Source organism: Ursus maritimus, unplaced genomic scaffold, assembly GCF_017311325.1.
Source record: "Ursus maritimus isolate PB19 unplaced genomic scaffold, ASM1731132v1 scaffold_14, whole genome shotgun sequence".
NCBI lineage: Eukaryota > Metazoa > Chordata > Mammalia > Carnivora > Ursidae > Ursus > Ursus maritimus.
This window is the reverse complement of record NW_024423786.1, coordinates 39940367-39968072: the sequence shown is the minus strand read 5'-3', so window position 1 is coordinate 39968072 and position 27706 is coordinate 39940367. Positions and strand designations below refer to the sequence as shown.

General features: G+C 44.9%; 2 protein-coding genes across 3 annotated transcripts in view; both read right to left on the bottom strand.

The window, feature by feature from the left end:
- Positions 1 to 3707, bottom strand: part of PRKAR2A (protein kinase cAMP-dependent type II regulatory subunit alpha) — a 96055-nt gene extending 92348 nt beyond the window's left edge. For both annotated transcript variants that reach the window (XM_040628850.1, XM_040628849.1), the window contains exon 1: positions 3167 to 3707. In XM_040628850.1, coding sequence (XP_040484784.1) covers positions 3167 to 3419 — 253 coding nt within the window. In that variant the 5' untranslated portion in view covers positions 3420 to 3707. The remainder of the gene's footprint in view (positions 1 to 3166) is intronic.
- Positions 3708 to 9243: 5536 nt separating this feature from the next.
- The window catches only part of SLC25A20 (solute carrier family 25 member 20), a 28254-nt gene continuing 9791 nt past the window's right edge, over positions 9244 to 27706 (bottom strand). Inside the window, exons 3-9 of the mRNA XM_040628848.1 lie at positions 26729 to 26856; positions 23425 to 23515; positions 12629 to 12746; positions 11843 to 11915; positions 11364 to 11473; positions 10751 to 10875; positions 9244 to 10093 (exon numbers count right to left, since the gene is read on the bottom strand). Coding sequence (XP_040484782.1) covers positions 10031 to 10093; positions 10751 to 10875; positions 11364 to 11473; positions 11843 to 11915; positions 12629 to 12746; positions 23425 to 23515; positions 26729 to 26856 — 708 coding nt within the window. The 3' untranslated portion in view covers positions 9244 to 10030. The remainder of the gene's footprint in view (positions 10094 to 10750; positions 10876 to 11363; positions 11474 to 11842; positions 11916 to 12628; positions 12747 to 23424; positions 23516 to 26728; positions 26857 to 27706) is intronic.

The following is a 27706-nucleotide window of genomic DNA, read 5'->3' as shown; positions in this document are numbered from 1 at the left end:
TCTGTGAATATAAAAAAACCACTGAATTATACATTTAAATGAGTGAATTATATAGTATGTGAGTTATAGTCCACAAAGCTATTAATATATATATATATATATATATATATATATATACATATGTATGTATGTATATATGTATATGTGTGTGTATACATATATATGCTGGGAGATCCACAGGTATAAATGTTTTATAGTAAGTACAGAAGTGAATCAAGTCTGGATGCCAATTTATTGTTCTCATGAGGATGCAGTTACAGTAACTTATTAATAATAAGTCTGAAGTCTTCAGGCTTTCCCAAGAATTAAATACTCATTACCATACTTCATACTTGGTGTGCTGTTTGACATCGAAACATTGTTACTAAAACCAATAACAGGGGCGCCTGGGTAGCACAGGGGTTAAGCGTCTGCCTTCGGCTCAGGGCGTGATCCCGGCGTTACAGGATCGAGCCCCACGTCAGGCTCCTCCACTATGAGCCTGCTTCTTCCTCTCCCACTCCCCCTGCTTGTGTTCCCTCTCTCTCTGGCTGTCTCTATCTCTGTCAAATAAATAAATAAAATCTTAAAAAAAAAAAAACCAATAACAGCTAGTAACTTATTTGAGTGTTTCAAATAGCATACAATTTTACAAACTGAACTGGTGGTTAGCCATACTAAACAAAATCTCCCTTGCTAAAAACAGATCCAACTCTACACATCCTAGTTCTTATTTTAGGTATTCTGGGCTTATTACTCTAATGTTCCTAATCACTGAATATGTAATGTATATTTTTCTTGTCTTTTTAAAAATTGTGATAAAATATACATAAAACTTACCATTTTAACCATTTAAGTGTACAGCTCGTGGCATTAAGTACATCCACAGTGTTGTGCAACCGTCACCCCTATCCAATTTCAGAACTTTTTTATCATCCCAAACAGAAACTCTACACCCATTAAACAATAACACTCCATTACCAGCTCCAGTTAACCTCTATCCTACTTTCTGTCTCTATGAATTTACCTATTTCGGGTACCTCATGTAAGTGGAATCATGGATTTGTCTTTTGGTGTCTGGCATATTGCACTAGCATAATGTGTTTGTGGTTCATCCACGTTGTAGCATGTATTAGAATTTTATTCCTTTTAAAGGATGAATAGCATTTCATGGTATGTATATACCACAATTTATTTATCCATTCATCTGCTGATGGGACATGGGTTGTTTCCACCTTTTGGCTATCATGAATAATGTTGCAGTGAACACTGGCATGTAACTATATGTTTGACTCCCCACTTTCAATTCTTTGGGACATATACATAGCTGTGAAATTGCTCAATCATACGGTAATTCTATATTTAACTTTTTGAGGACCCACCAAATTGTTTTCTACAGCAGCTAGACCATTTTACATTCCCGCCAGCAATGAACAAAGGCTCCCACTTCTCTACATTCTTACTGACACTTGCAATTTTTTTTTCCGTAATAGCCATCCTCATGGGTGTGAAGTGGTATCTCATTGTGTGCAATGTATTTTTAGTCTATTATCTGTACATAGAAGTTCACCTTGTGTTGATTTCTATAATTATACGTAGCACAGCCACGTTAGAGACATAAACAATATTTACATGCCAATAAAATAAAGCACATGGTTACAAAGATTTAAGTCAACTCAATTTTGAAGAAGATATCAAAGATGACAAAGAATGTAGATATAACACAAAACCTGTAAACTCCATTTTACTCATCTAGGACTAATTTCTAAAATACTAATATGTGTACACAAAAATTTCACAAAGCATTTGTGATTTATAGATATGACAGTGAAATAAATGTAGCAGTCACTCCTGAAATAAAACTTTTTGAGACACATTTATCCCTGGGAGATCACTGTCACTGTCCCCATTTTAAAGATAAGCGAATCTGAAATCAAACAGGTTTAACCACTTGTCTTAGACCACAGAGCAAATCTGTAGAAGAGATTTGGAAAATACCAATTTGATGTCTAGGCTTAAGGTGAAAATCTCATAACTGAATGTGCAAAAAGTCAAAGAAACACTGAGAACCATTTCTACTGTTGACGGTGAATAAACTATGGGAAGCTGTCCACAACACTGAAGCTTACAACCTCCAACAGCAATGACCAATGATTAACTCCTTGTTAGCGGACCTGAATGTGGATTCGACTCAGAACTACTTTGTGTTTTTTTCCAGTATGCTCTAATAACACTAAGTCTCTAACTTTGTCTCTGTTTTCATCGTTTTGTTAAATTTTGGCGGTTGAAAAGTAGGATAATTCTATTGTTAATTGACAAAGCCTATGTTGAAGCAACCAAGGAAAATGGGACTGTTTTTTGACAACCTTGCTTAAATCAGATATAGAAATGGTTACTCGTTTTTTTTCCCCTGCACCCTATATGCTCAACAAGTTACCGTTTACCCTCACCAAATTTGATCCAATCGTTTTAGCGAAGTTGAAATATATATTACATATATTTTAAGAAATATTTTAAGAAATTTTAAGAAATAGTAAGACTATTTTAAGAAATCCATGTCCAGTTATGCAGAGGTGAAATAACCTGACTGGGATTTCCTTTAAAATACTTCAGCAAAGCAAAGAAAAAAAGGAGAGATGAAACATTTGTGACTGTGACAGATATTTAAACTGTTGAATGTGGATGATGACATATAGGGGTTCGTTTCAACTATTCTCACACTACTTTTGCCTGTGCTTAAAGTTTCCACCATAACTTTTCACAAAATGAATGATTTCCAAACAAAGTTACCGTCCTGGTTATTAAAGATGAGTCGGTGGTTGTAAACGTCCTTGTCTTCGGAACCAAACGCGGCGAAGGGTCCCCCAGCAGAGGCGAGGCCGACGTGGGCTCCGCGCCACCACGCGGGCTGAAGGCGCGCACGTTTTCTCCCAGGCTGAATCCGACAACTCACTCCGTGCGCTCCCGGGCTCGGAGAACCCCCGAGCTCAGCTGGGAAGTGGCGCACGCGGGGCTCACGCCCGCGGCTCGGGAAACCCCGACACGGGGAACCCCGACAAACTCCGCTCGAGAGCTCCAAGGTCCCGGCCCAGTATGGTCGGTCCCCGCAGCCCCTCTAGACCGCAGGAGACCCCTGCACCGCCCCTTCGTCCCCCCACCGCGAACGTCGGCCCAGCCCGCCGCCTACCATCCAGGTCCTCGTCGTCCTCCGACTCGGTGTCCGCCTTCGCGTCGGCAACCAGGCCAGGGCCGAGCTCCAGAGCCTGGGAGCCGGAAGGAGGGGCGGCAGGCGGGCTGGCGGGTTGCGAGCGGGCCTCGCGCAGGCGGGTGAAGTAGTCTACCGCGAAGTCGACGAGGTCGGGCGGCTGCTGCCGCAGCACCTCCACCGTGTACCCCTGCAGCAGCTCCGTGAGCCCCGGCGGGATCTGGATGTGGCTCATGCCGGCGGCGGCCGCGAGGACAGGCGGGTCCGGGCCGCCGGCGGCCACTGCCTCCGCGCTCCCTCACGCCGGCCTCTCGCTCGGCACCCGCGAGGTCTTCTCACGGGCGACCCGGCTCTGGCCTTCCTTGCGCCGCGCCGCCCTTCGGCCGGGTGTGCGTTTTCGGGCTGCACGACCCTAAGATACTCCGGCCGGCCTGGTGCCGCCGCCGCTGTCACTGGGCAGCCGCCGCCGCCGCGGGGACCCACGAGCGGGCAAGCGGGACGGGCGGGGCAGAAGCCCGGGTTGTGACGCACGGGGCTGCGGGCGTGCGCGCCCCCGCCGACCGCCGGCCCCCAGTGCGCGTGCGCCGCTGGGCCGCCCGCCGGTTTTGTGCGGTCCGGGGTAGAATCGCGGGAATGAGTGGTCTACCCGCTGAAGGGAGTCGTCAGTGCTTCCCACCTAGTCCCGACAACCTTTCCCATATTGTTTCAACATTCGCTACGAGCCTCCTGTTTGCCAACACTTGGTAGGCTCCAGGGACACAGCCTAGAGTTAGATACACGCCTGGCACACACATTACAACCTCAGTGTGGCTCTGGCTGCTGTGGAGAGCAAGAGCGCCCACTTTAGGGGGTGACATTCAAGCTGACTCCGAGGCCTGGACAAGATCCGACTACAGGAAAATCTTGAGAAAAGCCATCTGAACATAGAGGACAGCAAGAGCAAAGGGTTGGTAAAAAGTCAGGACCACCCTGGTCCGGGGGTGGAATGGTGGCATGATGATAGGGCCCTCAGAAGTCTGGCAGGAGGTCTGTGATACGTCAAACGGGATAGGCGTGGTAAATGGTAGGAGTTTCAGTGACATAGTAATTTGGGAGCCACAGGCAGAGAAATAAGCCTGGAAGAGTCACTAGGCCAAACATGTACCCTGAGAAACTGGAATAAGGAACAGAGCAGAAACCACCTGTGTCTCTTCCTTCTCTTGAGCACTCCCACCAGGATTCTGCACACCTCTTCTCTTCCCACACTCCACCCTGGGTCCATACTGGTGGTGCTGAGCAGACTACAAGGCACTGTTATCCTTTGCCCCTAGGGAGGGGGCATAGGTGAACTGGAGAGGCTAGGCTATTTCTCAAGTTGCCCCCTTCACCCACACCAGATCGAAGGGAATAGAAAAAGGTGATTGTCCTGGGTCACGGTGTTGACGAAAGGCCCAGTGGGCATAGGGCAGAATCCTGCCTCTCCTTGCTGGGTCCAGACAGAAAGTGATGAGCTGTAGGCTTGGGAACCTCCAAGGCATTTGGGATGGTTAAGCTCCACCTGGTAATTACCCAGTAGTAATTAAAATCAGCACTAAGGCCTCTCATATTGGTTTGGCACACAGCCAGGAGTTCAGTGCTGCTGGGAACTGAGTTTCTGGAAACAGGAGCAACAGATCCCCACTGGTACAGAAGCCATCCACGGTCTAGGCCAGGCAAGCCTGTGATTCCAAACAGCAGTGTCTCCCTGGACAAGTTCCTTGACCCCAAGGGGAGGTCTTACGCAATTTACTTTGTGAAAGCAGAGATAGTGTCCAACTTTTTCCTGATGGGTCCTTACTACATACTGTTGGAGAAGGTTTACTGACTGACTGAATGAATGAATGAATGAATGCATGCTTCCACACAGCAAGTGGAGTCAGTGAAATTGCTCTCCTGACCCCTGTCTCAGAACTAGGATACTTTTCTTTAAAGTGTGTTTCTGATCTCAGCCTATGAACACTTCACTAAGGATGGGCAGTAAGAAGCTAATGAGGCGGGGTTCATCAACTCCTCTGCTCTTGAGTAGACTGACCCTTCCAAGGAGTCAGCCCATACCCAGAAAACCTGGGTGTCACTCCCACCGCACCACCACACCTGGGGATCTTCCTACTTCAAACAATCCTACAACCAACCCTTTGGAAAGGCAAATTCACAACTCCACTCCCTAGCTTGCTCATTCTTCAGGTTTTATATGTTTTAAAGAGGGACAGGTGCCTGTACAGTTAGGACTCTCACCTCAATTTCCAAATAAGATAGAGGAAGGCTACTCTAGGGCTGATGACAGAGCTGGATGTGGGCAGGTTCTCCCAGTCATTCCAAGGAAACTCCATCAGCCTCTGCCAGGAGTAGGCTGGTTTGCTGTCAACTGCCCCAAGGCTTGGCCATCCGTCCATCCACCAAATATGACATTCAAAGGGCATCTTTGGACCTGGAGGGAATGAGGGCCACAGAAAGCAGGAACCCCACAGCTGTTCCTAACCTGTCTCCACAGACCAGCCTGACAGTAAGGATGGGCAGCCAGCCTCCAGGCCCTACATGGCTCCCCTCCCTAGCACCTGGTCCAAGAGCAGGGATCCATCTCTGCCCCTTCTGGGAAGCCCTTCTGTTGCAAGTGGAATCCCAAGGGCCTTCATGAATGCCCAGTTGAGCTGGGCAAGGAAGAGTGCCCTAAAGCAAGAGAGAATACCAAGGCCCTGAATCCCACATCTTCTACCCTTACCCTCCTAGGATTCAAAACTGCATTCAAGCCTGTCCAGCTACACCACTAGAGGTTACCATGGCAACCAAACCTACAGGCAGCAGGTAACCGGGAAACACCTACCAACAGTTAAGTGATGGTGGGGGAAAAGGCAAAAACAGAGACCCTCAAAAGGAGGAGAAATACAGAGGCTGTGGGAGAGAAGAGGAGGCCCCAGAGCACTGATAGGTGCTCAGCTCCATGCGCCAGTCCTAGGAGTCACTACCCAGCAGGCAGTCAAATCTTGCACAGACTGCCACACCACCAACCACAGGCAGACATGAACACAACGGGGCCGATTCTCAGAGATGTTTACAACTATGGATCACAGTAACACAGGCGGGGCACATGTTTAGCCTGACAGCAGTGGGTCTGGTGAAAATGAACATGGGTAGGGTACCAACTACTATTTCCAACGAAACAGTGGATTTCATGTACTCTTGATAGGTTTATTATTTAAAAGGGTTTTTTCTCTTTCCAAGAAGGGAAACACCCGAACTCCCCCAGACCCTCTGGAAGCCTGCTCTTGGCCCAGATCTCCCAGTTTATACACCTTCTGCCCTCTGATACCCTCTGTCTACTAGGGATGGGGGAGTGGACTCAGCCCAAGCAACAATACCTCCCTCTTCTCTGCCCAAAAAGGATCTCTAAGGGACTCCAGTCCCCTACCTGTCTCCTGGAACCTGTTGGTCATCTGACCACCCCTGCATCCTAGCTCCTCTGGTCCAGTCTTCCCGGCTCATTTAGTGTCTACCACCATCAGTCTATTTTGCCTTAGAAGTGTTTATGAGCCTCTTGGACATGAAGGCTTGGGGAAGTGGGCTACATTTTCTCTGTCATCACCCAAGCTATCCTTCAGCCTCTGTAATGCCTCCCTCATGTGTTCACTGCCTTTGGTCCAGGAAGTCTGATGTATTTTAACAAGTATCCATGCCCCAGGGAGCAGTTAATTCCCAGGCCACCTGTTTCTACACCTGTGAACCACCCCCTCCCCAGGACACTGAGTCCCAAGAAAGTGTCAGTTTCTGCGGATCTTGGGTCTGCCTCAGAGACCCCTCAAGGCAAAGACAGAGCCCGGGGAAGCAAGGGAGAGCCTGGCTGGAGAGCCACAGGCCTATATGCTCACCAGAGCAGAGAAAGCAGAAAAGAGAGCCCTCAGGGAACACCTAGCCCTGGGGCTTTCCCAGTGCCTGTTGGGACTCTGTGGCCTGACTCACAGGCCAGTTGCCAGGCTTTGACCCTATAGCACAGACAGGCCTCCTGGAGCTTGGGTCAAGCAGCCCTAGGACAGCCTCTGATAGTATCACAGGCCTTTCTTCAGGCCTGTGGACACCCAGGCATCGCTCTATTATCTGCACTCTTATTATCAATCTGTCAATGATCTTGGAAGATCAGCTTACCCTGTCTGAGCACTGGCTTCCACATCTGAAAGCGTGGGTAAAAATCCCTGCCCACTAAACATTGAGTTATATGGGGATGAAGAATTAAGAATGAACCATGGGAAAGTTAGAAAGGGCATAGGGGGTTCCAGCCTCGAAAGAACTATAGGGCTGTGGAGACGGTATGACCTTGCAGCAGAAATGGCGCTACTGTTGCTTCTAATAGGCTTGTTGCAACATCCCACTGTCTGCCCCTCACCTTTGACCCAGTTATACTCTTCTCTGTGCTTGGGTGAGGCTGTTATCACCGGCTGGTTGTTTTAACACCTGCTGTCTGGCTTCTACTTAATGCTGTCTGTGACAGAGAAATTGCTGAGGAGGGCCCGTCTTTCCCCCACCCTTACCCCCATCAGAGAGAGAAGAGATGTATCAGAAACAGGTGGCATTTCAAAGCGCATCATAAAAAGGAAGTGCCAGCCAGGAGGGAGTTACTCACCATCTGCTCTGCTCCCTTCACAAATATGTCTCCTGGGGCTTCCCTATTTGACTTAGCACCTATTGAACAACCAAAGGAGTAGAAGAATCTACCACCACTGACATCAAGGAACCAAAACATTCCATTTTTAAATGGAAGCTGTTTCAAAAGGCAAATTCTCCAGAAGCACAGACTGTAAAAGTAATCCTGAGCCATGGGAATGGCTGTCACTTGGCTGGAATGCAAATGCACTCACAGGGGCTTCCAGGCAAAGGCTGAGGTTGCAGGATTATCTCAAGGACAGAGTGCTGTCAAGAAGAGCTTCAGGAAACACATATGTGGCCTTCTCCAAACCAGTGAGAGATTAAATAAAGACATCCTGCAGCATGAGGGGGCAGGCATAACAATGAATTATCTTCCTAGGCAGAAGGCACACAATTTGCATCTCTAAACGATGTTTTTTTGTTATTGTTTTTGTTTTTACTTGACCATAATTCCTTTCTGGTCATCCAAAAACATCTTCCCAGGAATAAAGTATCCTTCCTTAAACCCCTAAATCTTCAGCTTCCTGCTGGGCTGACCACGCCCACTCCCAGATGGGGGTAGGTCCCTGCCCCCTCACCCTCTTATGCAGAGTGATGGCGCTAAAGCCAAAGTCCAAGGGTCTCTGTGCAGCTGCGGCAAGGTGGGACGTGCTAGCAGAACTACAACTGTGACCGCCAGATGGGACAATGCCAGAGAAGCCCAGCTCCAGCAGCCTCGCCGGCCACCAGACAAGGCCAAATTAACTTGTCTCCCTTACCTCCTCTGGATGTACCTGGGCATCATCAATAGCCTAATTAGCAAAGCCCGGCTGGTGACATCAGATCACAGTGACTCCCAAACGCACATGATAAGTCAGGATTGCTTTTGGCTTTTAGAACAATCAACTCTGTTAGCTCAGGGCGGAGAGGTGAAAGAATGAAGGGAAGGGCTGCAAACTTGTACGGAGGGCTATGGGAACAGTTAGCCATCAGGGGCGCCTGGGTGGCTCAATCATTGAGCGTCTGCCTTCGGCTCAGGGCCTGATCCTGGAGTTCTGGGATCGAGCCCCGCATCAGGCTCCTCTGCTTGGAGCCTGCTTCTTCCTCTCCCACTCCCCCTGCTTGTGTTCCCTCTCTCGCTGGCTGTCTCTCTGTCAGATAAATAAATACAATCTTAAAAAAAAAAAAAAAAACAGTTAGCAATCAAACCCTACCCCCACCCCATCCACTTCCCTTCCCCATCAGGCAGCTGCTGCTAGGACGGTCAGGGAAGGCTGGGCTAGCCAAAACTTCCTCCTCTTTCTCCAGCTGAAGTCCCTGCCTGAAGCCACCAAAGAAGGATACCAGATCCCGGACAGCCTCCACCAAGGCCACAGGCTGCCTGCTGAAATGACCCAGAATCAAAATAATTTCACACAATGCAAAAATGAGAAACAATGTTTATTGTTTCCTGTTAAAATAGGGTGCTCTCATGAGAAAAGAGTGTGTGAAAAGAGCCTTTCCTACACCCCAGGCTTTGTCACTTATCTCAGCAGGCTAGGACTGCTGATTCAAAACCCTCCTCGCTGTGTAGGAGGGAAAGCTCTCCATCTACTCCTGGGAAATTAGGCTACTGTAGTTTTAGTTTTGATTGCTTGCATGCATTTAAAAAGAAAAATCAACTGACTGTTAACAGGCTATCTCCCCCTAGGCACATTTGCTCAGTCCACTTGGACAGAGAGATGTGGACCTCGAGTCCACACCCCCATGTGCAGGCCAGGATTAAGTGATACCCTGGAAATCTGGTGGATGTTCTTGGGTAGGGATCAAAGAAAACACCAGCTCTTGGTCAGCTGGTTGAAACGTGCATAGTGTCTCCAGTGAGAAGCTGAGTTTCCCTCTTTCTCGAGTAGTATTTTGGGTGTAGTAGGGCCTGTAGTTAACCAGTAGATAGTTCTCTGACCATAGGTGGTATCTGGTCTAGAAGCTACTTACTCCACCTCCAAATCCTCTTGAGATCCCTTAAATTGACATGAGTGAATTCAAGTTTCAAAATGGCACACCAAGTTATACCAGGTAGATGATGTCATTAAGGCAATGGTCTCAACAAGTGCATGTACAGAGCTGTGATCCCACCATTCCCCTCCCTTTGCCTTTCAGGACTGCCTAGTCCTGCCCACTGCTCCTCCTCCGTGATAGCTTCCATCATCCAGAAGCCTCGAGGAGCCTTCAGCCTCACAAGTTGGGGGTGGCCCAATTAAGGAACTTCATGGCAACTTCAAAGCCAAGGAAACAGGCCTGAGAAAGGATTAGAAGGAAGAAAAAAGCTAGTAGGAGTTGTGACTATCACAGAGACCCCAGCACCATGCTTGGCTGACCGTGTCAGGACCAGAACCCTTCCCTAACTTCATCAGAACCCCTTCCCAACTTCATTCCCACCCCAGGTCAGGGAATCAGGCTGTGCTTTCATATTCCTCAGGGGGGAAGAAAATCCATGTCTCACAACTACCCATTTCTGATAAACAAGTCAGGAGATCTAAGGGGCCCCTCGTGGGGCACCTGAATGGCTCAGATGGTTGAGCATCTGCCTTGGGCTTGGGTTGTGATCTCCAAATCCTGGGATTGAGCCCCAAGTGGGGCTCCCAGCTCATCAGGGAGTCTGCTTCTCCCTCCCCCTCTCTCCCTGCTTGTGCTTTCTCTGTCTCTCTCTCTCTCAAATGAATAAATAAAATCTTAAAAAAAAAAAAAAAAGCCCCTCCCCTCAAAGAATCCCAAAAACAACCCCTCCTGAAGCTTCAGGAAAAGAAGAAAATAAGGAGGCTCTGGCTGAGGCTTGGATTTGGAGAAAACTGAGCTCCCAGTCCAATCCTAGGAACAAGCAAAAGTCAGCCCACCTATACCTTGGACCCTGCTCTAAGCCCTGAAGGGAAAGCATAGCCCCTGCCTTCCACTCACCGCATTGGCTGGAAAGGCTCGGATCATCACTGCATTGAACCCCTTATACAAGGATGTGACTCCTTCATTCCGGATCAGCTCTCTCAGTACATCTCTGAAACCATTAGGATATTTTCCAGGAGGTGCTGTGGGTGGAATCCAACTGTTAAGGCTTAAGGAAGCTTCCTGATCTGCCTATGGTGACCCACATGGGGACAATTCTGTAGTCAAGTATTTCTTCAGGGTCACCGTATCAGGAAGAGGACACCCTCCAGGTCATCTGGGACCAGTCCACAGACAACACAGTTCACTTTGGGACAAACAGACACAATGTCTGGATTACTGATGCTGAGGGAGTGGAGAAGAAGAATGAAGAATATAATAGTCCTTCTGCTCCTGTGAAGGCAGCAGAGTTGATCTGACTGCTTATCACACTTATTTTGTGTTTTGGCCAACAGGAAATGAGTCTAGGGTTCCTAGGACACAAAAGACTGCAAGGGAAAACGTTGATCAGACAGATGCTGGGTGCTGCTGTGAACAGTGGGTATCTCTAGGGCCCTAAGAGCTCTGCACCCAGGAGCAGCCAGTTCTGGTCCCCACTCTACCCCCATCTACCCCACTACCCTCCACTAACCAGTCTGGAAGCGGGACTTGAGGACGTCCGGGGGGATTGCCACAGCCCAGTTGAAGATCCCTGCGATGCCCCCAGCCACCAGGATCCGAGGTACACTGAGCTCACTGACACTGCAGAATACCAACCGCAGTGCCAATCAGACAAAGGCTGTGAGCGAGGCATTCAGACCATCCCTCCCTTGGCAGATGGGGTAGTTACAGAGAGGGAGAAACTGGCCAGAGGGAGGAGGTCCAAGGCCAGGGCTCCTGTGACATGGTAGCTGCCACTCCTTGGAGGAGGGGTCATGAACTTGTTTCATATACTTGCTCTAGCAGGTGAGGTACAGAGTAAGCAGTGTTAGCTGGGTCTCAGCAGCAAGGAGAGGAAAGTGGACATGGAACCAGAAGCAAGCCCCACTCTGCCTTTAGATCCACTCACAGTAAAGGGCAACCAACCCATGACCGAGCAAAATGGCCTCTTAGTTCTTCTGTTCTCCTTACCTCTTTCCCTCTGGTGTGAAGATATTTTTCAGCCACTCATATGTCATGAAATACATTCCGCTGGCTGGAACATCTGTGAGGGGCAAGAAAGAAGCGAAGTAAAGGATATAAAATCCTCAGGGATTTCTAGAACTTAGAAGAGCCAAGGTTGGTGCTGGCCCTTTCAAGGTTTCCTGGAAAGTTCCTCAGCAGCACCTTGTGTTTGCAGTAATCACTTTACAGTAACTGGATGCTGCTTTGGGGCAAGCGGTGGTGTGAGGGAGCACGCATGACATCATTTCACCTTCAAAGTCCCCTCTGAGTGGTCCCCACGGGCACGCCCACTCCAGGTTACAACTACAGCTAGCCTCTGGCCTTCCTCCAAGCTGCCATGTCAGGACAGGGGTGAGGTTGTGTCTGCCTCTCCTATTGCCACCCCAGCAGGACATGCCTCTCGAAACCAGGGAGAGCCCCACGATCCTTAGTCACTCTTCCCTCCCACTCACCCCTCCAGCCACGATTTCTATCTACTTGCCACTCCCCTGTAACTGCCACTGCCTTGACTTGCATCCCTGAGGGCCAGGCTGCCAGAAGGATAGAGGTCCTCCCATCCTCATTTGTGACCATGTTGGCCGGGGGGAGACTGCCTAAAAAAACACACCATGCCAGCCTTGTCAGAAGTATAGCTCATATAGTGCCAAGGCTAATCTGGGGATCCAGGTAAGATCTTCTGTGGCAAATCCACCTCAGATGAGTGCCCCCCCACCCCTGGCAAGGTGACCTCAGGTGGAGAACCTAAAAGGTTACCTCTCATGAGGGTGAGTACTGTCCCTTTGTAGATGCCTCGAATCCCAGATTCCTGGTATAGCTTCTTTGCACAGTCCAACGCCCCGGTGTACTTGGTTTCTCCTGAGGAAGCCTGAATCTGAGAGGGAGGGAAAAAGCCATCAAGTCAGTAGCAGCAACGTGAAAGTCAACAGAGTCAGCAAGTTACAGAAGATTACAAGGTGAGTGTGGAAGTGGTCATTAGGATTAGACCAATGAAAAACTTCACTGTCAAACTGATAGTTATTTGGAACATAGAATATTGGTGGAAATCACTAGGAAATAAGGTTAAATGAAAATATCACAAAGTATGCACACACTGACAAGAAAAAAAATCAGCAGAGGATTTGGAAAATAAGTGGAGGAACTCTCTCCAATACAAGAGCATTCCCAATAAAGCTAGTTGGAAGGTCATTCACTTATTCCTTCAACAAATACCCACTGAGTACCAAATCCATTCCAAGCTTTCACTGATCCTAAAGCTCGGTTAAGGAAAGATGAACAGGAAATGGCTGTGCAGAGCTCTAAGTGCCAGAACAGAGATCCTGTGCAGAGCCAGGGGAGGGCCAAGGAGAGGCCCCCATACCAGTCTCAGGGATCCAGGGCCTAAGAGACAAGAGCTTGAGTAAGGCAGGCAGGGGTAATCCCAGAGAAGATCTGAGAGAAAGAACCCCATGCAAGATCCACAGCAAGCACAGAGCCAAGAAGAATCCTAGCACACAGAGGCATCAACCAAAGAATAATTAAAGCTGAAGAGTTAAGCTTTAACAGTCCCAAGGAGAAACATGAAATAAACATATAAGTCCAATAATTTTCTTACATACCAGCAATAACAACCTGAAAATAATGGGAAAGAATCCTCTTCTAAATAGCAATAAAATATATGTGCATCAAACAGTAATAGGATTTGCATAAATAAAACTCTAAAGCACCTCCAGGGGACATTAAAAAAAGAGACAAGTAAAAAGAGTCATCATTCTGGTTAGTACAGTTTTTCATTGCAAAGACATCAATTTTTCTAAAAATAATTAATTTAAGACAACGTCAATCAAGTAGTAACAGCTTTTTAAAATATGACTGCCCCAAAAGATCTGGGCACACGTAAACCTGGTATGTCTGAGGAATAGCAAGGAGACCCACGTGACCAGGGGACACTGGAGCTGACTCACAGTGACGTGGGGGGCCAAAGAAGATTGGTATGGAATTGACATATTATTATGAGAATCTTCTCACTGTTACATGATGAAGGTGACCTGGAGCAATGTGGCTGCAAATGGCGGGATGAGAAGGGATAGACTTGGGATATGTTGAAAGCAAGCTTAACTATTCAACAGATGGGATATGTACAGTGAGAGAAAGAGGAATCTAGGATGACTCCTAGGCTTTAGAGCTGAGCAACTAGAAAGATGGTGTTGCCACCAACTGAGCTGCAGAAGGCTGTAGGTGGAGCCGTGATTGGGGAAGACCAGGAGTTCATTTTCGCACATGGTGACACTGAGGTGCCTATTAGCATCCAAATGCTAGTCTGGAGTGCAGGAAAAGCCCGAGTTGGAAATATAAATTCTTCCTGCTAAAGTGCAACAAAAAACTCTAGATTTTTTTTTTCGGTATAAAAAAGGTAGTTTCATTAAAGCATGGGGACAGGACCCATGGGCAGAAAGAGCTGCCAAAAACCCTAGATGTTATTCTTAAAGCAAACATGAGAAGACTCTGAAAGTTTGGAGAAAAAGAGAGACTGGCGAGGGGCCTTTGAACTTGAGGAATGACATGGTGGTGAGTTCCTTGGATTCTCCTTCTGATATATCTCAGACTTGGAGCTGAGAAAACTGGCAATGCAGGAACGCCAGCAAGCATAGACCAAAAAGAAGCCCCAGCAAAAGCCTGTGTTCTCTAGACAAATGACCAGGAAAGGGACAGCTCAGAAAGATAAAAAATTTTTAGACAATAAACACTCTACTCCAACCATATACCATTAAAAAAAAAAAACAAAACCCACCTGGGGCCTCACTCCCATCCACACCCAGCAAACACCAAGTGGGGAGCTTAGACTTCCATCCTTGCAGGGCTCTAGCAAGGCACCTACCATGCTGCTAGGGTGCAGTCAGAGAAGGCCAGGTAGGGAACTAGGACTTTCATCCCTGACAGCCGGTAACCAGCACCCTCCTATCCTACTGGGTCAGTGGAGACGCTGGAACTCCTACACCCACCCAGCAGTAAAAAGAAGTGCCCCACCCTGAGGTGCCAACAGAGGCCAAGTGGGAAACCTAGACTTCTATCTCCACCTGGCAGTAACAAGGCAGCATCCTTCCCTTTCCTGCTGGAAGAGTCAGAGAAAGCCCGCTAAAATAGAAAGTTCAAATAAGATTCACAGTTTCAACATAATACACAAATAACCAGGTTTCGATTGAAAATCACCCATCATACCCCAAACCAGGTAGATCTCAAACTGAAAGGAAAAAGACAAGCAACAGATGACAACATCAAGACAACAGAGATGTCATTATTATCTGACAAAGTTTTGTTTTGTTTTCTTTGCGTTTTTGTTTATCTGACAAAGATTTTAAAGCAGCCATGGTAAAAATCCTTCAATAAGTAATTATAAATATGCTTGAAACAGACAAAAATATAGATAGCCACCGCAAAGAAATAAAGTCTCAGCACAGAAATAGAAGATGTAAGAAGAATCAAATGGAAACCATACAACTGAAAAATACAACTGGGAAAAGGAAATGAAAGGAAAGGGGAAAAGAAAAATATAACCAAAATAAAAAGCTCAATGGATGGCTCGCTCAAGAGCAGAACAGAGGGGTGCCTGGGTGGCTCAGTCGGTTAAGCAGCTATCTTCGGCTCAGGTCATGATCTCAGCATCCTGGGATCAAGTCCCGCATCAGGCTCCCTGCTCAGCAGGCCATATGCTTCTCCTCTCCCTCTGCCCCTTCCCCCATTCTCTCCCTCTCTCAAATAAATAAAATCTTAAAAAAAAAAAAAAAAAAAAAAAAAAAAAAAAAGCAGAACAGAGGCAAGAGAGGGAAAAAATCAACTGGAAGACACAGCAATGGAAAATACCCAATCTGAACAACAGGAAGAAAACAGACTGAAACAGATTGAATAGAACCTCAAGACCTGTGTGACTAGAACAAAAAAATCTAATATTTGTGGCCTCAGGGTCCCAGAAGGAGAGGTGAAAAGAGGACAGGACTGAAAAGGTACTTGAAGAAACCATTGCCAAAAGCTTCCCAAAACTTTACCAATGTGGCAAAACATAAACATACAGATTCAAGAAGCTGAGCAAATACTAAACAGAATAAACCCAAATAGGGGCGCCTGGGTGGCTCAGTCGTTAAGCGTCTGCCTTCAGCTCAGGGCGTGAGCCTGGCGTTCTGGGATCGAGCCCCACATCGGGCTCCTCTGCTGGGAGCCCGCTTCTTCCTCTCCCACTCCCCCTGCTTGTGTTCCCTCTCTCGCTGGCTGTCTCTCTCTCTGTCAAATAAATAAATAAAATCTTAAAAAAAAAAAAAAGAATAAACCCAAATAAATCCATGCAATGACACATCATATCAAATAAATAAATAAAATCTTAAAAAAAAAAAAAATAAACCCAAATAAATCCATGCAATGACACATCACAAATGAACTTCTGAAAACTAAAGACAAAGAAAAAATTCTTCGGGTGCCTGGGTAGCTCGGTCAGTTAAGCTTCTAACTTTTGATTTTTGGCTCAGGTCATCTCAGGGTTGTGAGATCGAGCCCCACATTAAGCCCTGCTTAAGATTCCCTCTCTCCCTCTGCCTCTGCCCCTCCTGCCCTCTAAAAAAAAAAACAGAAAAAATCTTAAAAGCAGCCAGAGGAAAATGACAGCTTACCTGAACAATCAGAATGACAGCAGAAAATAGGGATGATAGAAAGAAATGGCACACTATCTTCCATGTACTGAAAGAAAAGAATTGTCAACCCAGAATCCTATGTCTAGCAAAAATATACTTCAGAAATAAAGGGGAAATCAGGCATTCTTAGATGAAGGAAAACTAAGAATCTTTTGCCAAAGGAAGACCTCCCCCAAAAGAAAAGCTGCCCCCCAAAAATAGTGAAAGGAAGTTCTCTACACAGAAAAGAAACAATGAAAGAAGGAACCCTGAAACATGAGGGGAGGAAGCAAGAACACAGTAAGCAAAATTATGGGATATTGCATAATGATAATATGAGGGACATTATATAGTGATAAAAGGGTCAATCTACCAAGAAGACACAGCAATCCAAAATGTGTACGTAACAAACAAAAAAGCTACAAACTATGTGCAACAAAACTGACAGAACTGAAAGGAGAAACAGACAAACCAAGAATTATACTTGGAGATTTCAACTCCCTCTATCAACAAACTGGTAGAGCCAAAAGACTGAAAATCAGCAAAGATAGAGAAGAACTCAATACCATCAACCAACAGGATCTAATTTACATTTATAGAACACTCCACCAAATGACAGGAATACACATTCCTTTCAAGTGCCCATGGAACACAGACCAAGACAGACCACAGGCATAAAACAAACCTCAAGAACTTTAAAAGATTTTAAATAATACAGAGTATGTCCTCTGGTCACAATGGGCTTAAACTAGAAATCAATGATCTCCAATACTTGGAAATTAAACGACATTCTTCTAAATAATTCAAAAAAGTAAGTCTCAAAGGAAATCAGAAAACACATTGAACTGACTGGCAATTAATATAGAAGTTAGAGGTGCCTGGCTGCCTCAGTGGGAAAAGCATGCAACTGCCGATCTCGGCGTTGTGAGTTTGAGCCTCACATTGGGTATAGAGATTAATTAAATAACTAAATAAATTTTTAAAAATACATATCTATATATCTAAGTTTGTGAGACACAGCTAAAGCACTGCTGAGAGGAAAGCCATTAGCACTGACTACATACATTAGAAAAGAGAAAAAGACTCAAATCAACCATCTAAGCTCTCACCTCAAAAACCCTTCTAAAAGAAAAGCAAACTAAACCTAAAACAAGCAAAAGGAAGGAAATAATAAAGATATGAGCAGAAACCAATGAAATCGAAAACAGAAAAAGAGTTGAGGAAATCAATAAAACAAAGAGCTGTTTTCTTGAAAGGATCAAAAACAGCAACAAACCTCTAGTAAGGCTGACAAAAAAGGAAGAGAAGTCACAAATTACTATACCAGGAATAAAGCAGAAGATACCACCACTGACCCTGAAGCCGTCAAGAGGGTAATAAAGGAATACTACAAATAACTCTACACACACACATTTGACAACACACATGAAAAAATAAAAACATAAACTACTACAATTTGCCCAACATGAAGTAATTTGAATAGCCCTGTAAGTATTAAGAAAATTTAAAATTCGGGGCGCCTGGGTGGCGCAGTCGTTAAGCGTCTGCCTTCGGCTCAGGGCGTGATCCCAGCGTTAGGGGATCGAGCCCCACATCAGGCTCCTCCACTAGGAGCCTGCTTCTTCCTCTCCCACTCCCCCTGCTTGTGTTCCCTCTCTCACTGGCTGTCTCTATCTCTGTCGAATAACTAAATAAAATCTTTAAAAAAAAAAAGAAAAGAAAATTTAAAACTCCTCCCCAAATTCCTAAGTCTAGATGGTTTCATTATAAAATTCTATCAAGTTAAAGAATGAACACCAATTCTACACAATCTCTCTCAGAAAAAAGAAGAGGGAACATTTCCCAATTTGTTTTATGAAACTAGTATTATCCTGATACCAAAACCAGATAAAACAATGCAGAAAAAAAATGACAGACCAATATCTTTCATGACTATAGATGTACAAATCTATAAAACACAGAAATCTACAAAACATAAGCAAATAGAATTCAGCAATATATAAAAAGAATTATACACCATGTCCAGGTTGGTGGGTTTATTCGAGCAATGCAAAGTTGATTTAATATTTGAAAATCAACTGATGTAATCTACCACATTAACAGATTAAAGAAGAAAAATCACATAATCACATCAATCAATGCAAAAAAGTATCTGACAAAAGTCAATATCCATTCATGATAAAATTCTCAGGAAAAGAGTAAAAGAAGGTAACTTCCTCAACTTGATAAAGAGCATCTACAAAAAAAAGTGCATCTAACATATTTAATAATAAAATAGTGAATACTTCTCAGTAAGACTGAGAACAAGGCAAAAATGTCCACTCTTGTCATTCTTATTCAACGTAGTACTGGAAGTTCTAGCCAGTGAAATAAGGAAATAAAGGTTAAACAGATAAGAAATGAGGAAATAAAACTGTTCCTATTTGCAAAGGACATGACTCTCTACATAGGAAATCTCACTGATTCTATCAAAAAAAAAAAAAAAATCCTAGAACTAATAAGGGATTCAGGAAGGTTACAGGACATAAGATTAACATACAAAAATCAACTCTATTTCTATAAACTAGCTATGAACATGTAGATAACAAAATTAAAATGACAGTACCATTCACAATGCAATTTTTCAAAGTCAAAAAAGAGAAAAGACTTAGGGACTAATACAAGAAAACACGTACAGGACTTACATGCTGAAAACTACACAGAGCTGATGAAAGAAATTTAAAGTTCTAAATAAATAGAGAGACATACTGTGTCCATGGATTGGAAGACTCAAAATAGTGTCAATTCCATCCAAAATGACCTATAGAGTCAACGTAAATCTTGGCAAGATTTTTCTCAGCTTTCTTTTTTTTTTTTAAAGATCTTATTTATTTATTGGAGAGAGAGAGAGAGTGAGCGAGAGAGATAGCACAAGTCAGGGGGGAGAGGCAGAGGGAGAAGCAGACTCCCCGCTGAGCAGGGAACCTGACACAGGGCTCAATCCCAGAACCCTGGGACCATGACCTGAGCTGAAGGCAGATGCTTAATCAACTAAGCCACCAAGGTGCCCCTCAATTTTCTAAATTATCCTAAAGTTTATGTGGAAATACAAAGGAATTAGAATAGCTAGAACAAGTTTTTTTTTTTTAAAGAATAAAGTTGGAGGGATCAGTCTAATCAATTTTAAGACTTAGTATATGCCTATATTAATCAAGACTGTAGTATTAGTGGAGGAATAAACACATAGATAAATAAAAGAAAATACAAAACGAAAACGTAGAGCCACACAAATACGCCCAATTGATTTTTTTTTAAAGATTTATTTATTTGAGAAAGAGTATGAGTGGGGGATGGGCAAGGGGAGAGGGAAGAGAATCTCAAGCAGACTCCCCACTGAGCACAGAGCCCAAAGGGCAGGGTTGCATAGGGCTTGATGTCACCACCCCAAGATCACGACCTGAGCCAAAACCAAGAGTTGGACGCTTAACCAGCTGAGCCACCGAGGTGCCCCTTAACAGTATTTTGAGCAAACGATTTTAATTTGGGGGCACCTGGGTGGCTCAGCCAGTTAAGCATCTGACTTCAGCTCAGGTCATGATCTCGGGATCTTAGGACCCAGCCCCAGCATGGGGCTCCACAGTCAGTGCAGAGTCTGCTTGGGATTCTCTTTCCCTCTCCCTCTGCCCCTCCCTTTGCTCATGCATGCGCGGGATCTCTCTCTCTCTCTCAAATCAAACAAATGAATAAAATCGTTAAAAAGAGACTCTGTTAAAAGGATGAAAAGACAAACTATAAACTGGGAGAAAATATTTGCAAACCATGTATATGTCAAACCACTAGTATCTAGAATAAAGGACTCTCTCAAAATGCAACAATTAAAAAAAGATCCAATTAGAAAATGGGCAAAAACATGAACAGACATTTCACCAAAGAGGATACACAAAGAGCAAGTAAGCACTGAAAAGATGTTCAACATCTTCAGCTATTATGGAAATACAAATTAAAATAAGATCACTACACACATATCAGGATGGATAAAATTAAAAATAGTGACAGCACCAAATGCTGGGGAGGATGCAGAGAAACTGGACCACCCTCATACATCGCTGGCAGGAATAGAAAACGGCATAGCTACTCTAAGAAACAGTTTGGCAGTTTCTTTAAAAACTAAACATGCAACTACCACATGACTCAACAATTTGTACTCTTGGGCATTTATCCCAGAGAAACGAAAACTTATTTTCTTAGAAAAACTTCTGAACATGAATGTTTATACCATCTTTATTCCTAATAGTCAAAAACTGGAAACAACCCAGATGTCCTTCAATGGATGAAAAGTTAAACATATCACGGACTACTAAAGAGGAATGAATAATTCATACACGCAACAATCTAACAGATCTCCAGAAAATTATGTTGAGTCAGAAAAGCCAATCCAGGGGCGCCTGGGTGGCACAGCAGTTAAGCGTCTGCCTTCGGCTCAGGGCGTGATCCCGGTGTTATGGGATCGAGCCCCACATCAGGCTCCTCCGCTAGGAGCCTGCTTCTTCCTCTCCCACTCCCCCTGCTTGTGTTCCCTGTCTCGCTGGCTGTCTCTATCTCTGTCGAATAAATAAAAATAAAATCTTAAAAAAAAAAAAAAGAAAGAAAAGAAAAAGAAAAGCCAATCCAAAAAGTTTACTTGGTAAGTTTACTGTAGTGTGATTCTATTTGTAGAACATTCTTGAAATTATAAAATTACAGAAATGGAGTACACACTGGTGGTTGCTAGGGTAGTTAAGAACTGCAGTGAGAGAAGGGAAGTGGATGTGGCCATGGCATGATAGAAATGTTCTGTATCTTTACTGTATCAATATTAATATTTTGGTTGTAATATTGTACCAAAGTTTTACCAGATGTGGGGAAAACTGGGTAAAGGGTACATGATATCTCTCTGTATTATTATGATTTTTTCCTTTGTGTTATTTTTTACAACTGCCCATAAATCCATAATTATCTAAAAATAAAAAGTTTGATTTAAAAAATTCACAAAACTGGAATAAAGCTTGCACTGTCAAAATCTCAAAAAAATAACATAAAATTAAATGACAGATGCCCACCATGAAACAGACTTGCCACATACTATAAATAATTAACAACCTTAATACGTCCAAAGCTTTTGTAAGTCAAAAAACAAATGAGCAAAGAACACAAACAGGCACTTCACAAAGGAAAAATACAAACAATGAATATCCATCAAAATAATTAACCTCACCACCATTTAAAAGCATGAAAATTTAAAACAATGCCAATTTTTCACCCACCAGACTGGAAGAGATTGTAAATTAGATGCTGCCGAGTTTGCTGATAAGTGGTCGCTCTTCTATTATTGACTGGAATAGAAAGTGATAGGCCTTTATAGGGGGACCATTTGGTAATAGGTATTAAAAACTTTTTTTTAGGGACGCCTGGGTGACTCAGTCGGTTAAGTGTCTGCCTTCAACTCAGGTCATGATCTCCGGTTCTGGGATCGAGTCCTGCATGGGGCTCCTTGCTCAGCAGGGAGCCTGCTTTTCCCTCTGCCTGCCGCTCCCCCTACATGTGCTCTCTCTCTCTGACAAATAAATAAAATCTTAAAACACACACACACACTTTCTTTTTAAAGTATACACCTTTAGGGGTGCTTGGGTGGCACAGTTGGTTAAACGTCCAACTCTTGGTTTTGACTCAGGTCGTGATCTCAGGGTCGTGAGATTGAGCCCTACGTCAGGCTCCATGCTCAACATGGAGTCTGCCTGGAATTCTCTCTCACTCTCCCTTTGTCCCTCCCACTTGTTTTCTCTCTATACATAAATAAATAAATCTTTTTCTAAAAAGTATACACCTTTAAACATAATAATTTCAATCCTGGACATTCACTCTAAGAAAATAATCAGGGACACACACAAAAACTTATTTACAAAAATCTTCACTATCGTATATAATTTGTCATGCCCCTAGATAAGGAATTATTGGGTAAATGACAGCCATGTAATGAAATAATATGCAGAACATGATGCTTGAGAAATAACCGCACAAAAAATTAGGATACATCAAATGAAAAAAGTGGGTTATAAAACTAATGCAATATGTGACCCTAATTTTATTTCAAAAGTTAATATTTCTTAACATTTGTGTTTACCAAAAAGATCAGAATTCAAAAAGAAAGCATAACAGTGGTTACCTCAGTGGGATGGTATCATGGGTGAGAAATACATTTTTTTTCTTTGTGCTTCTCTGCATTATCGCGCTGACAGCCAGCGAGAGATGGAACACAAGCAGGCAGAATGGGAGAGGAAGAAGCCGGCTCCCAGCAGAGAAGCCCGATGCAGGGCTCGATCCCAGGACCCCGGGATCACACCCTGAGCCAAAGGCAGACGCTTAACGACTGAGCCACCCAGGCGCCCCTGCATTATCAAAATTTTCTAGCAAGAGTGGTGTGTTAAATTACTTCAGCCATTAGAAGAAAAAAGCAGTAACTTTTTTGTTTTAAAGGAGCCCTGTGTGGTAATAGCAGCCTTGGGCTATGAACGAGCCAGGCATTCCAAGGGCACTGAGCTTTTGGGGAACTGATAGAGACATAAGATACAGTGGGCAGTAGCAGCCTCCCTTCCACCTCTGAAGAGACATGACTCACCTTTCAGAGTTCCTGAAGAAGCTGTTAATAAGAGTGGATAAGTCTGGAATGACACGTCACAGGTGTGACATTTTGGTTGGTTTGTTATACTGTCTTGGTTCTCGATTCTACTACGACTGCTTCCATGTTCCTGAAAACCTTGAAACTGTTTTGCACACCTGACCTGAAGCCTTTATAAAAGGTGAAAGGACATAAACATCCACACAACATTGCATACTGAATGGAAAAAGCTAGCCACCTCCCCCCAGATCATATCCCGCCACCCCAGATCCCACCCATACCTGTAACAAGCACTTGATCCGTTCTCCAGGGGTCATAATTCCCGTGGTGAATACGCCTGATAACATCCCAGCTGCAAATATTTGGGGGTAGCTGTATTGAAAACAAAAAACAGAGGCAAGCCCCTGTGACTAACCACCCAGGAAAGAGGCGATTCCAGCAAAGGGGGTGACTTTGTAAGAAAAAATAAGCAGTGAGGGTTGGGGGGATGCACTAATTGGGTGATGGGCATTAAGGAGGGCACTTGAAATGAGCACTGGGTATTACGGGTAAGCGATGAATCACTAAATTCTACCGCTTAAACCAATACTCTATGTTAACTAACGTGAATTTAAATTAAAAAGAAAAAATAAGCACTTGGACTAGGCAAGAAGCCCAGCACAAATAAGTCATATTTGCACAAAAGCCAAGTTCTAGGTGTATTCTGATGTCAAATTTCCCAGGGCAAATTTCTCAGTGCCAAGAGAAATAGGAGCTTGGTCGGGGAAGGCTACCTGCACACTTAGATGGCCTCACCCATGGGACGAGCTTTATAGTGACACATGGCTCCCTCCCCTGGGCCTGCCATGCACAACGACTACGGACAAGTTTTTAGGCTTCACTGAGCCTTGATTCCCCACTTGTAAATTTCAGGGTTGTTGTGGAAAAAAGCCTGTAACTCAAGATCTGGGTGTCAGTCAACCCTAGTTCCCCTCCAAACTCACTTCCTCTGGACCACCAACGTCCTGAGAACATTTTAAGCCAAGATACAAGCAGGACAGTATCGTGGCTGGGCGGACAGCTGTGGCCACCTCCACAGGCTGAGGGGCAGCCAGGACAGTTGCAAGGGCTAAGATGCTGAGACAGGCCCAGACAGGCATGATGGGTTCTGTGGCCCTCTCTGCCGGGACTGGGCCCCCAGTGGCCAGAAATACAGATCCTCACCCTGGCCCTCAAAGAATGAACCACACCAAGTATTTAGAGGAGTCTGAGGCTCCAGGCATTTATAGGACACAGCTGTCTGTGCCATCTCTGGAATCTCCTTTTCTTTCTGGGGTCAGTAATATAAGGGTGGCCAGGAGGTGGTGGAGCACAAAGCCATAATTAGTATTTCAACAGAGCTCTCACAATTTAAAAAATGTTGCTAAACATCTTCAATTACTTGCCAGAGCCTCAGGCCCCTTCTGACCCCAAGCCTCTGCCAGCTGAGCCTTTGGGCAGGTCTCACCCACAAGGAGCCCAAGATCTGGAGAGCAGATGTCAAATGGGGGTAGGGAGACATCTACTGCAGGTTCTTTCCTCCAGGCAGGGCCCACACATATACCTCAGGCAGACAAGTCTAGACACAGGTTGACTGTCTAACAGTCAAGAGACTTGTTTTCATGCACGGACTCCTCCACAGGCTCAGTTCACACTACTGTCCCCCAAGAGGAGCCCTCTCCGCAACTGAACTTCCCCTCATGAGACCAACTGTTTTTTGCAAGATGCCCATACCCCAGGTCAGGCACACCCCCGTCTCCTGGGAGTAAGGACTCTCCTCTGAATGTGGTCTCTGTGTGTGCACAGTGTACTCTGTAGACACTCTATGACTGCCTGGCCCATTCTGCCACCTCCCACTCCCACCCCAGGTTGGCATCTGTGAGTCTGGACCTCTTGGGCATCCCCTCTACATGGTCCTGGTAGCGCTCATTTTCACACTCTCCCTAAATACCACAGCAGGGAGGGGAACATGGCAGGGTTGATGTTCAGAATTTAGAACATGGCAGGATTATCGGGGTGGGGTCCCGAATGTCTCGACCTTTGCTCAAGCAAGAAGGGTGTTTCTCTGCACACTAACGTGACTATACAGGGAACACAAAACACAGGTCAAAGTACTAACAATGACCCCACTGGAGGTTTTAGTGCATGGTCCTGGGACAGCTATGGGCTGGTACATGAGCTAGAGGACCAGGTGCTCAGAGAGGACATGTGTTCGTGGGATATTTGGACTACCAACAGCCAAACACGGCTTCAAAAGGACCCCATACACATCCATATCTGCGGCCACCTGTGGCTGTTTATAGACGCTGGGCACATTCAAAGGGTCACAAGGACTCCAGAAATAGTTTCACATTACAAGCATCTCTATCTACGTCCTAGACCCTTACTCGGCATGCTGTGGCCTGAAGTAGTGACAGAAAACAACCACATAGCACCCTGGGCTTCCTTCCTCGAGCTCCTGGATCCCAAGCCTGGCTAGCCTCCGTGGGTTCTGTGCTACCTGCAGCCCAGGAGCTGTCACCTTACAAGTCTTAGACCGAGCCACCTTGCCATCTCATGTTTCCATTCAGAATTCCCCTGCATCCCAAGAAGCTGGTTTGATGAAACGTACAGCACAGGGAATATAGTCAGTAATATTGTAACAACTTGGTATGGTGACAGATGGTAACTACACTTACCATGGTGAGCACTTCATAAATGTATATAATTGTTGAATTACTACGTTATGCATCTGAAACTAATATTATATGTCAACTCTACTTCAATCAAAAGTAAAAAAATGGGAGCACCTGGGTAGCTCAGTCGGTTAAGCGTCTGCCTTTGGCTCAGGCCATGATCCCAAAGTGCCCACCTGCTCATCGGGGAGTCTGCTTCTCCCTCTGACCCTCCCCCCTCTCATGCTTTCTCTCTCTCCTTCACTCTCTCCCTCAAATAAATAAACAAAATCTTTTTAAAAATTAAATAACGTTTAATTTTAAAAAAGTTGACCTGTTTTGATTAACTACTTTGTAAATTCTGAGCTGTAATCCTGACTCACCTGCCTCTTCATACCCAAATCCAACTTTTTTAAAGTTTATGAAAAGAAAATACATTAATTTATTTCACTTAGCAGAGAAACGAATATCTGAAATAATTATAATCATATTATTAAAATGATGTAAAACAAAAGTTGAGACCTTCCCCTTTCCCAACCAGGTGATGGAAAACAAGGCTGCCGCTGGCTTTACTGCAGCACCAGGAACTGTTCATGGCATTTCACACACACTAGAGCATTCGGACGTCCCAATGCTGAGGGGTTGACATTACTAATATCTCTAGTAAGTGATACTACTTCACAGAAGAAATTATGACAACCTGATGGGGGGGGGGGCTTTGGATTGTTTTCTTTTTCCCTTTGGTTCACAAGGCAAAAGAAACTCAAGTACTTCCCTCATGGGGAGCAACCAGGAGCCAGTGTTAAGGGCCCAGGAAGAGAGCCACTCCCTATCTGCCAAGATTTTTTCCTTTAGCCCATGTCACATCACCAGACAGAACAGCTTCAAGTGCTCCAGATCTGTAAGTACTCACCTAAGCACATCCTCTGGGGATTTCTGTTGCAGTTTCTTCCCCAAACCAAACCCAAAGAAGCACACGGCGAACATGGGGGTGACCCCAATGATGGGGGCAGCCATGCCCCGATATAGCCCCGTGATGCCCTGCAAGGAATCACAGAAGCAGAAGCTGTTTATAGACACAACCACCCTTCATACTGCTGAAACGGGGAAGTAGTGCGTCCTCTAGCCTGTGGCTTCCTTCCTTTACCTCTTCTCCAAGCAAAGAGAGCTTTAAATAGGAAGAAAACCCCAGAAATAGTTGTCCTCTTATACACTGCTGAGGAAACTGGAAACAGCTTTCATTCTGGAAAGCAATCTGGCAATATGCAGCATACCCTTTCATCAGGAAATTCTCTGTCGAGAAATTTATTCTAAGAAAATACTCAGAGATGTAAAAAGGGAATGACATCAGGCTATTATAAGCTCCCAAAATTTTGGAATAAAGCAAAAAAACTCCCAAACAAGACACTAACAAGACAAATGATGGGAATTCCATAAATGGACTATCACAGCCATTAAATCACATTATAACATGAGAAGAGACTACTAGGTCTACTTAGAGACCACCGTAAAAGCAGGCTAAAAAATAAGATGCACAATGTGATCTGACTTCCTTGGGGTGAGATGACAGGTAATTAAGAAGTTTTTGTGTTTTCCAAGTATTAAGACATGGGGGTTTTATTGTTAGAAACCATATTAAGGGGCGCCTGGGTGGCACAGCGGTTAGGCGTCTGCCTTTGGCTCAGGGCGTGATCCCGGCGTTGTGGGATCGAGCCCCACATCAGGCTCCTCCGCTATGAGCCTGCTTCTTCCTCTCCACTCCCCCTGCTTGTGTTCCCTCTCTTGCTGGCTGTCTCTATCTCTGTCAAATAAATAAATAAAATCTTAAAAAAAAAAAACACAAAAACAAAAAAAACATGGAGAGCAATTGCTCCCCAGACTATTAAAAAAA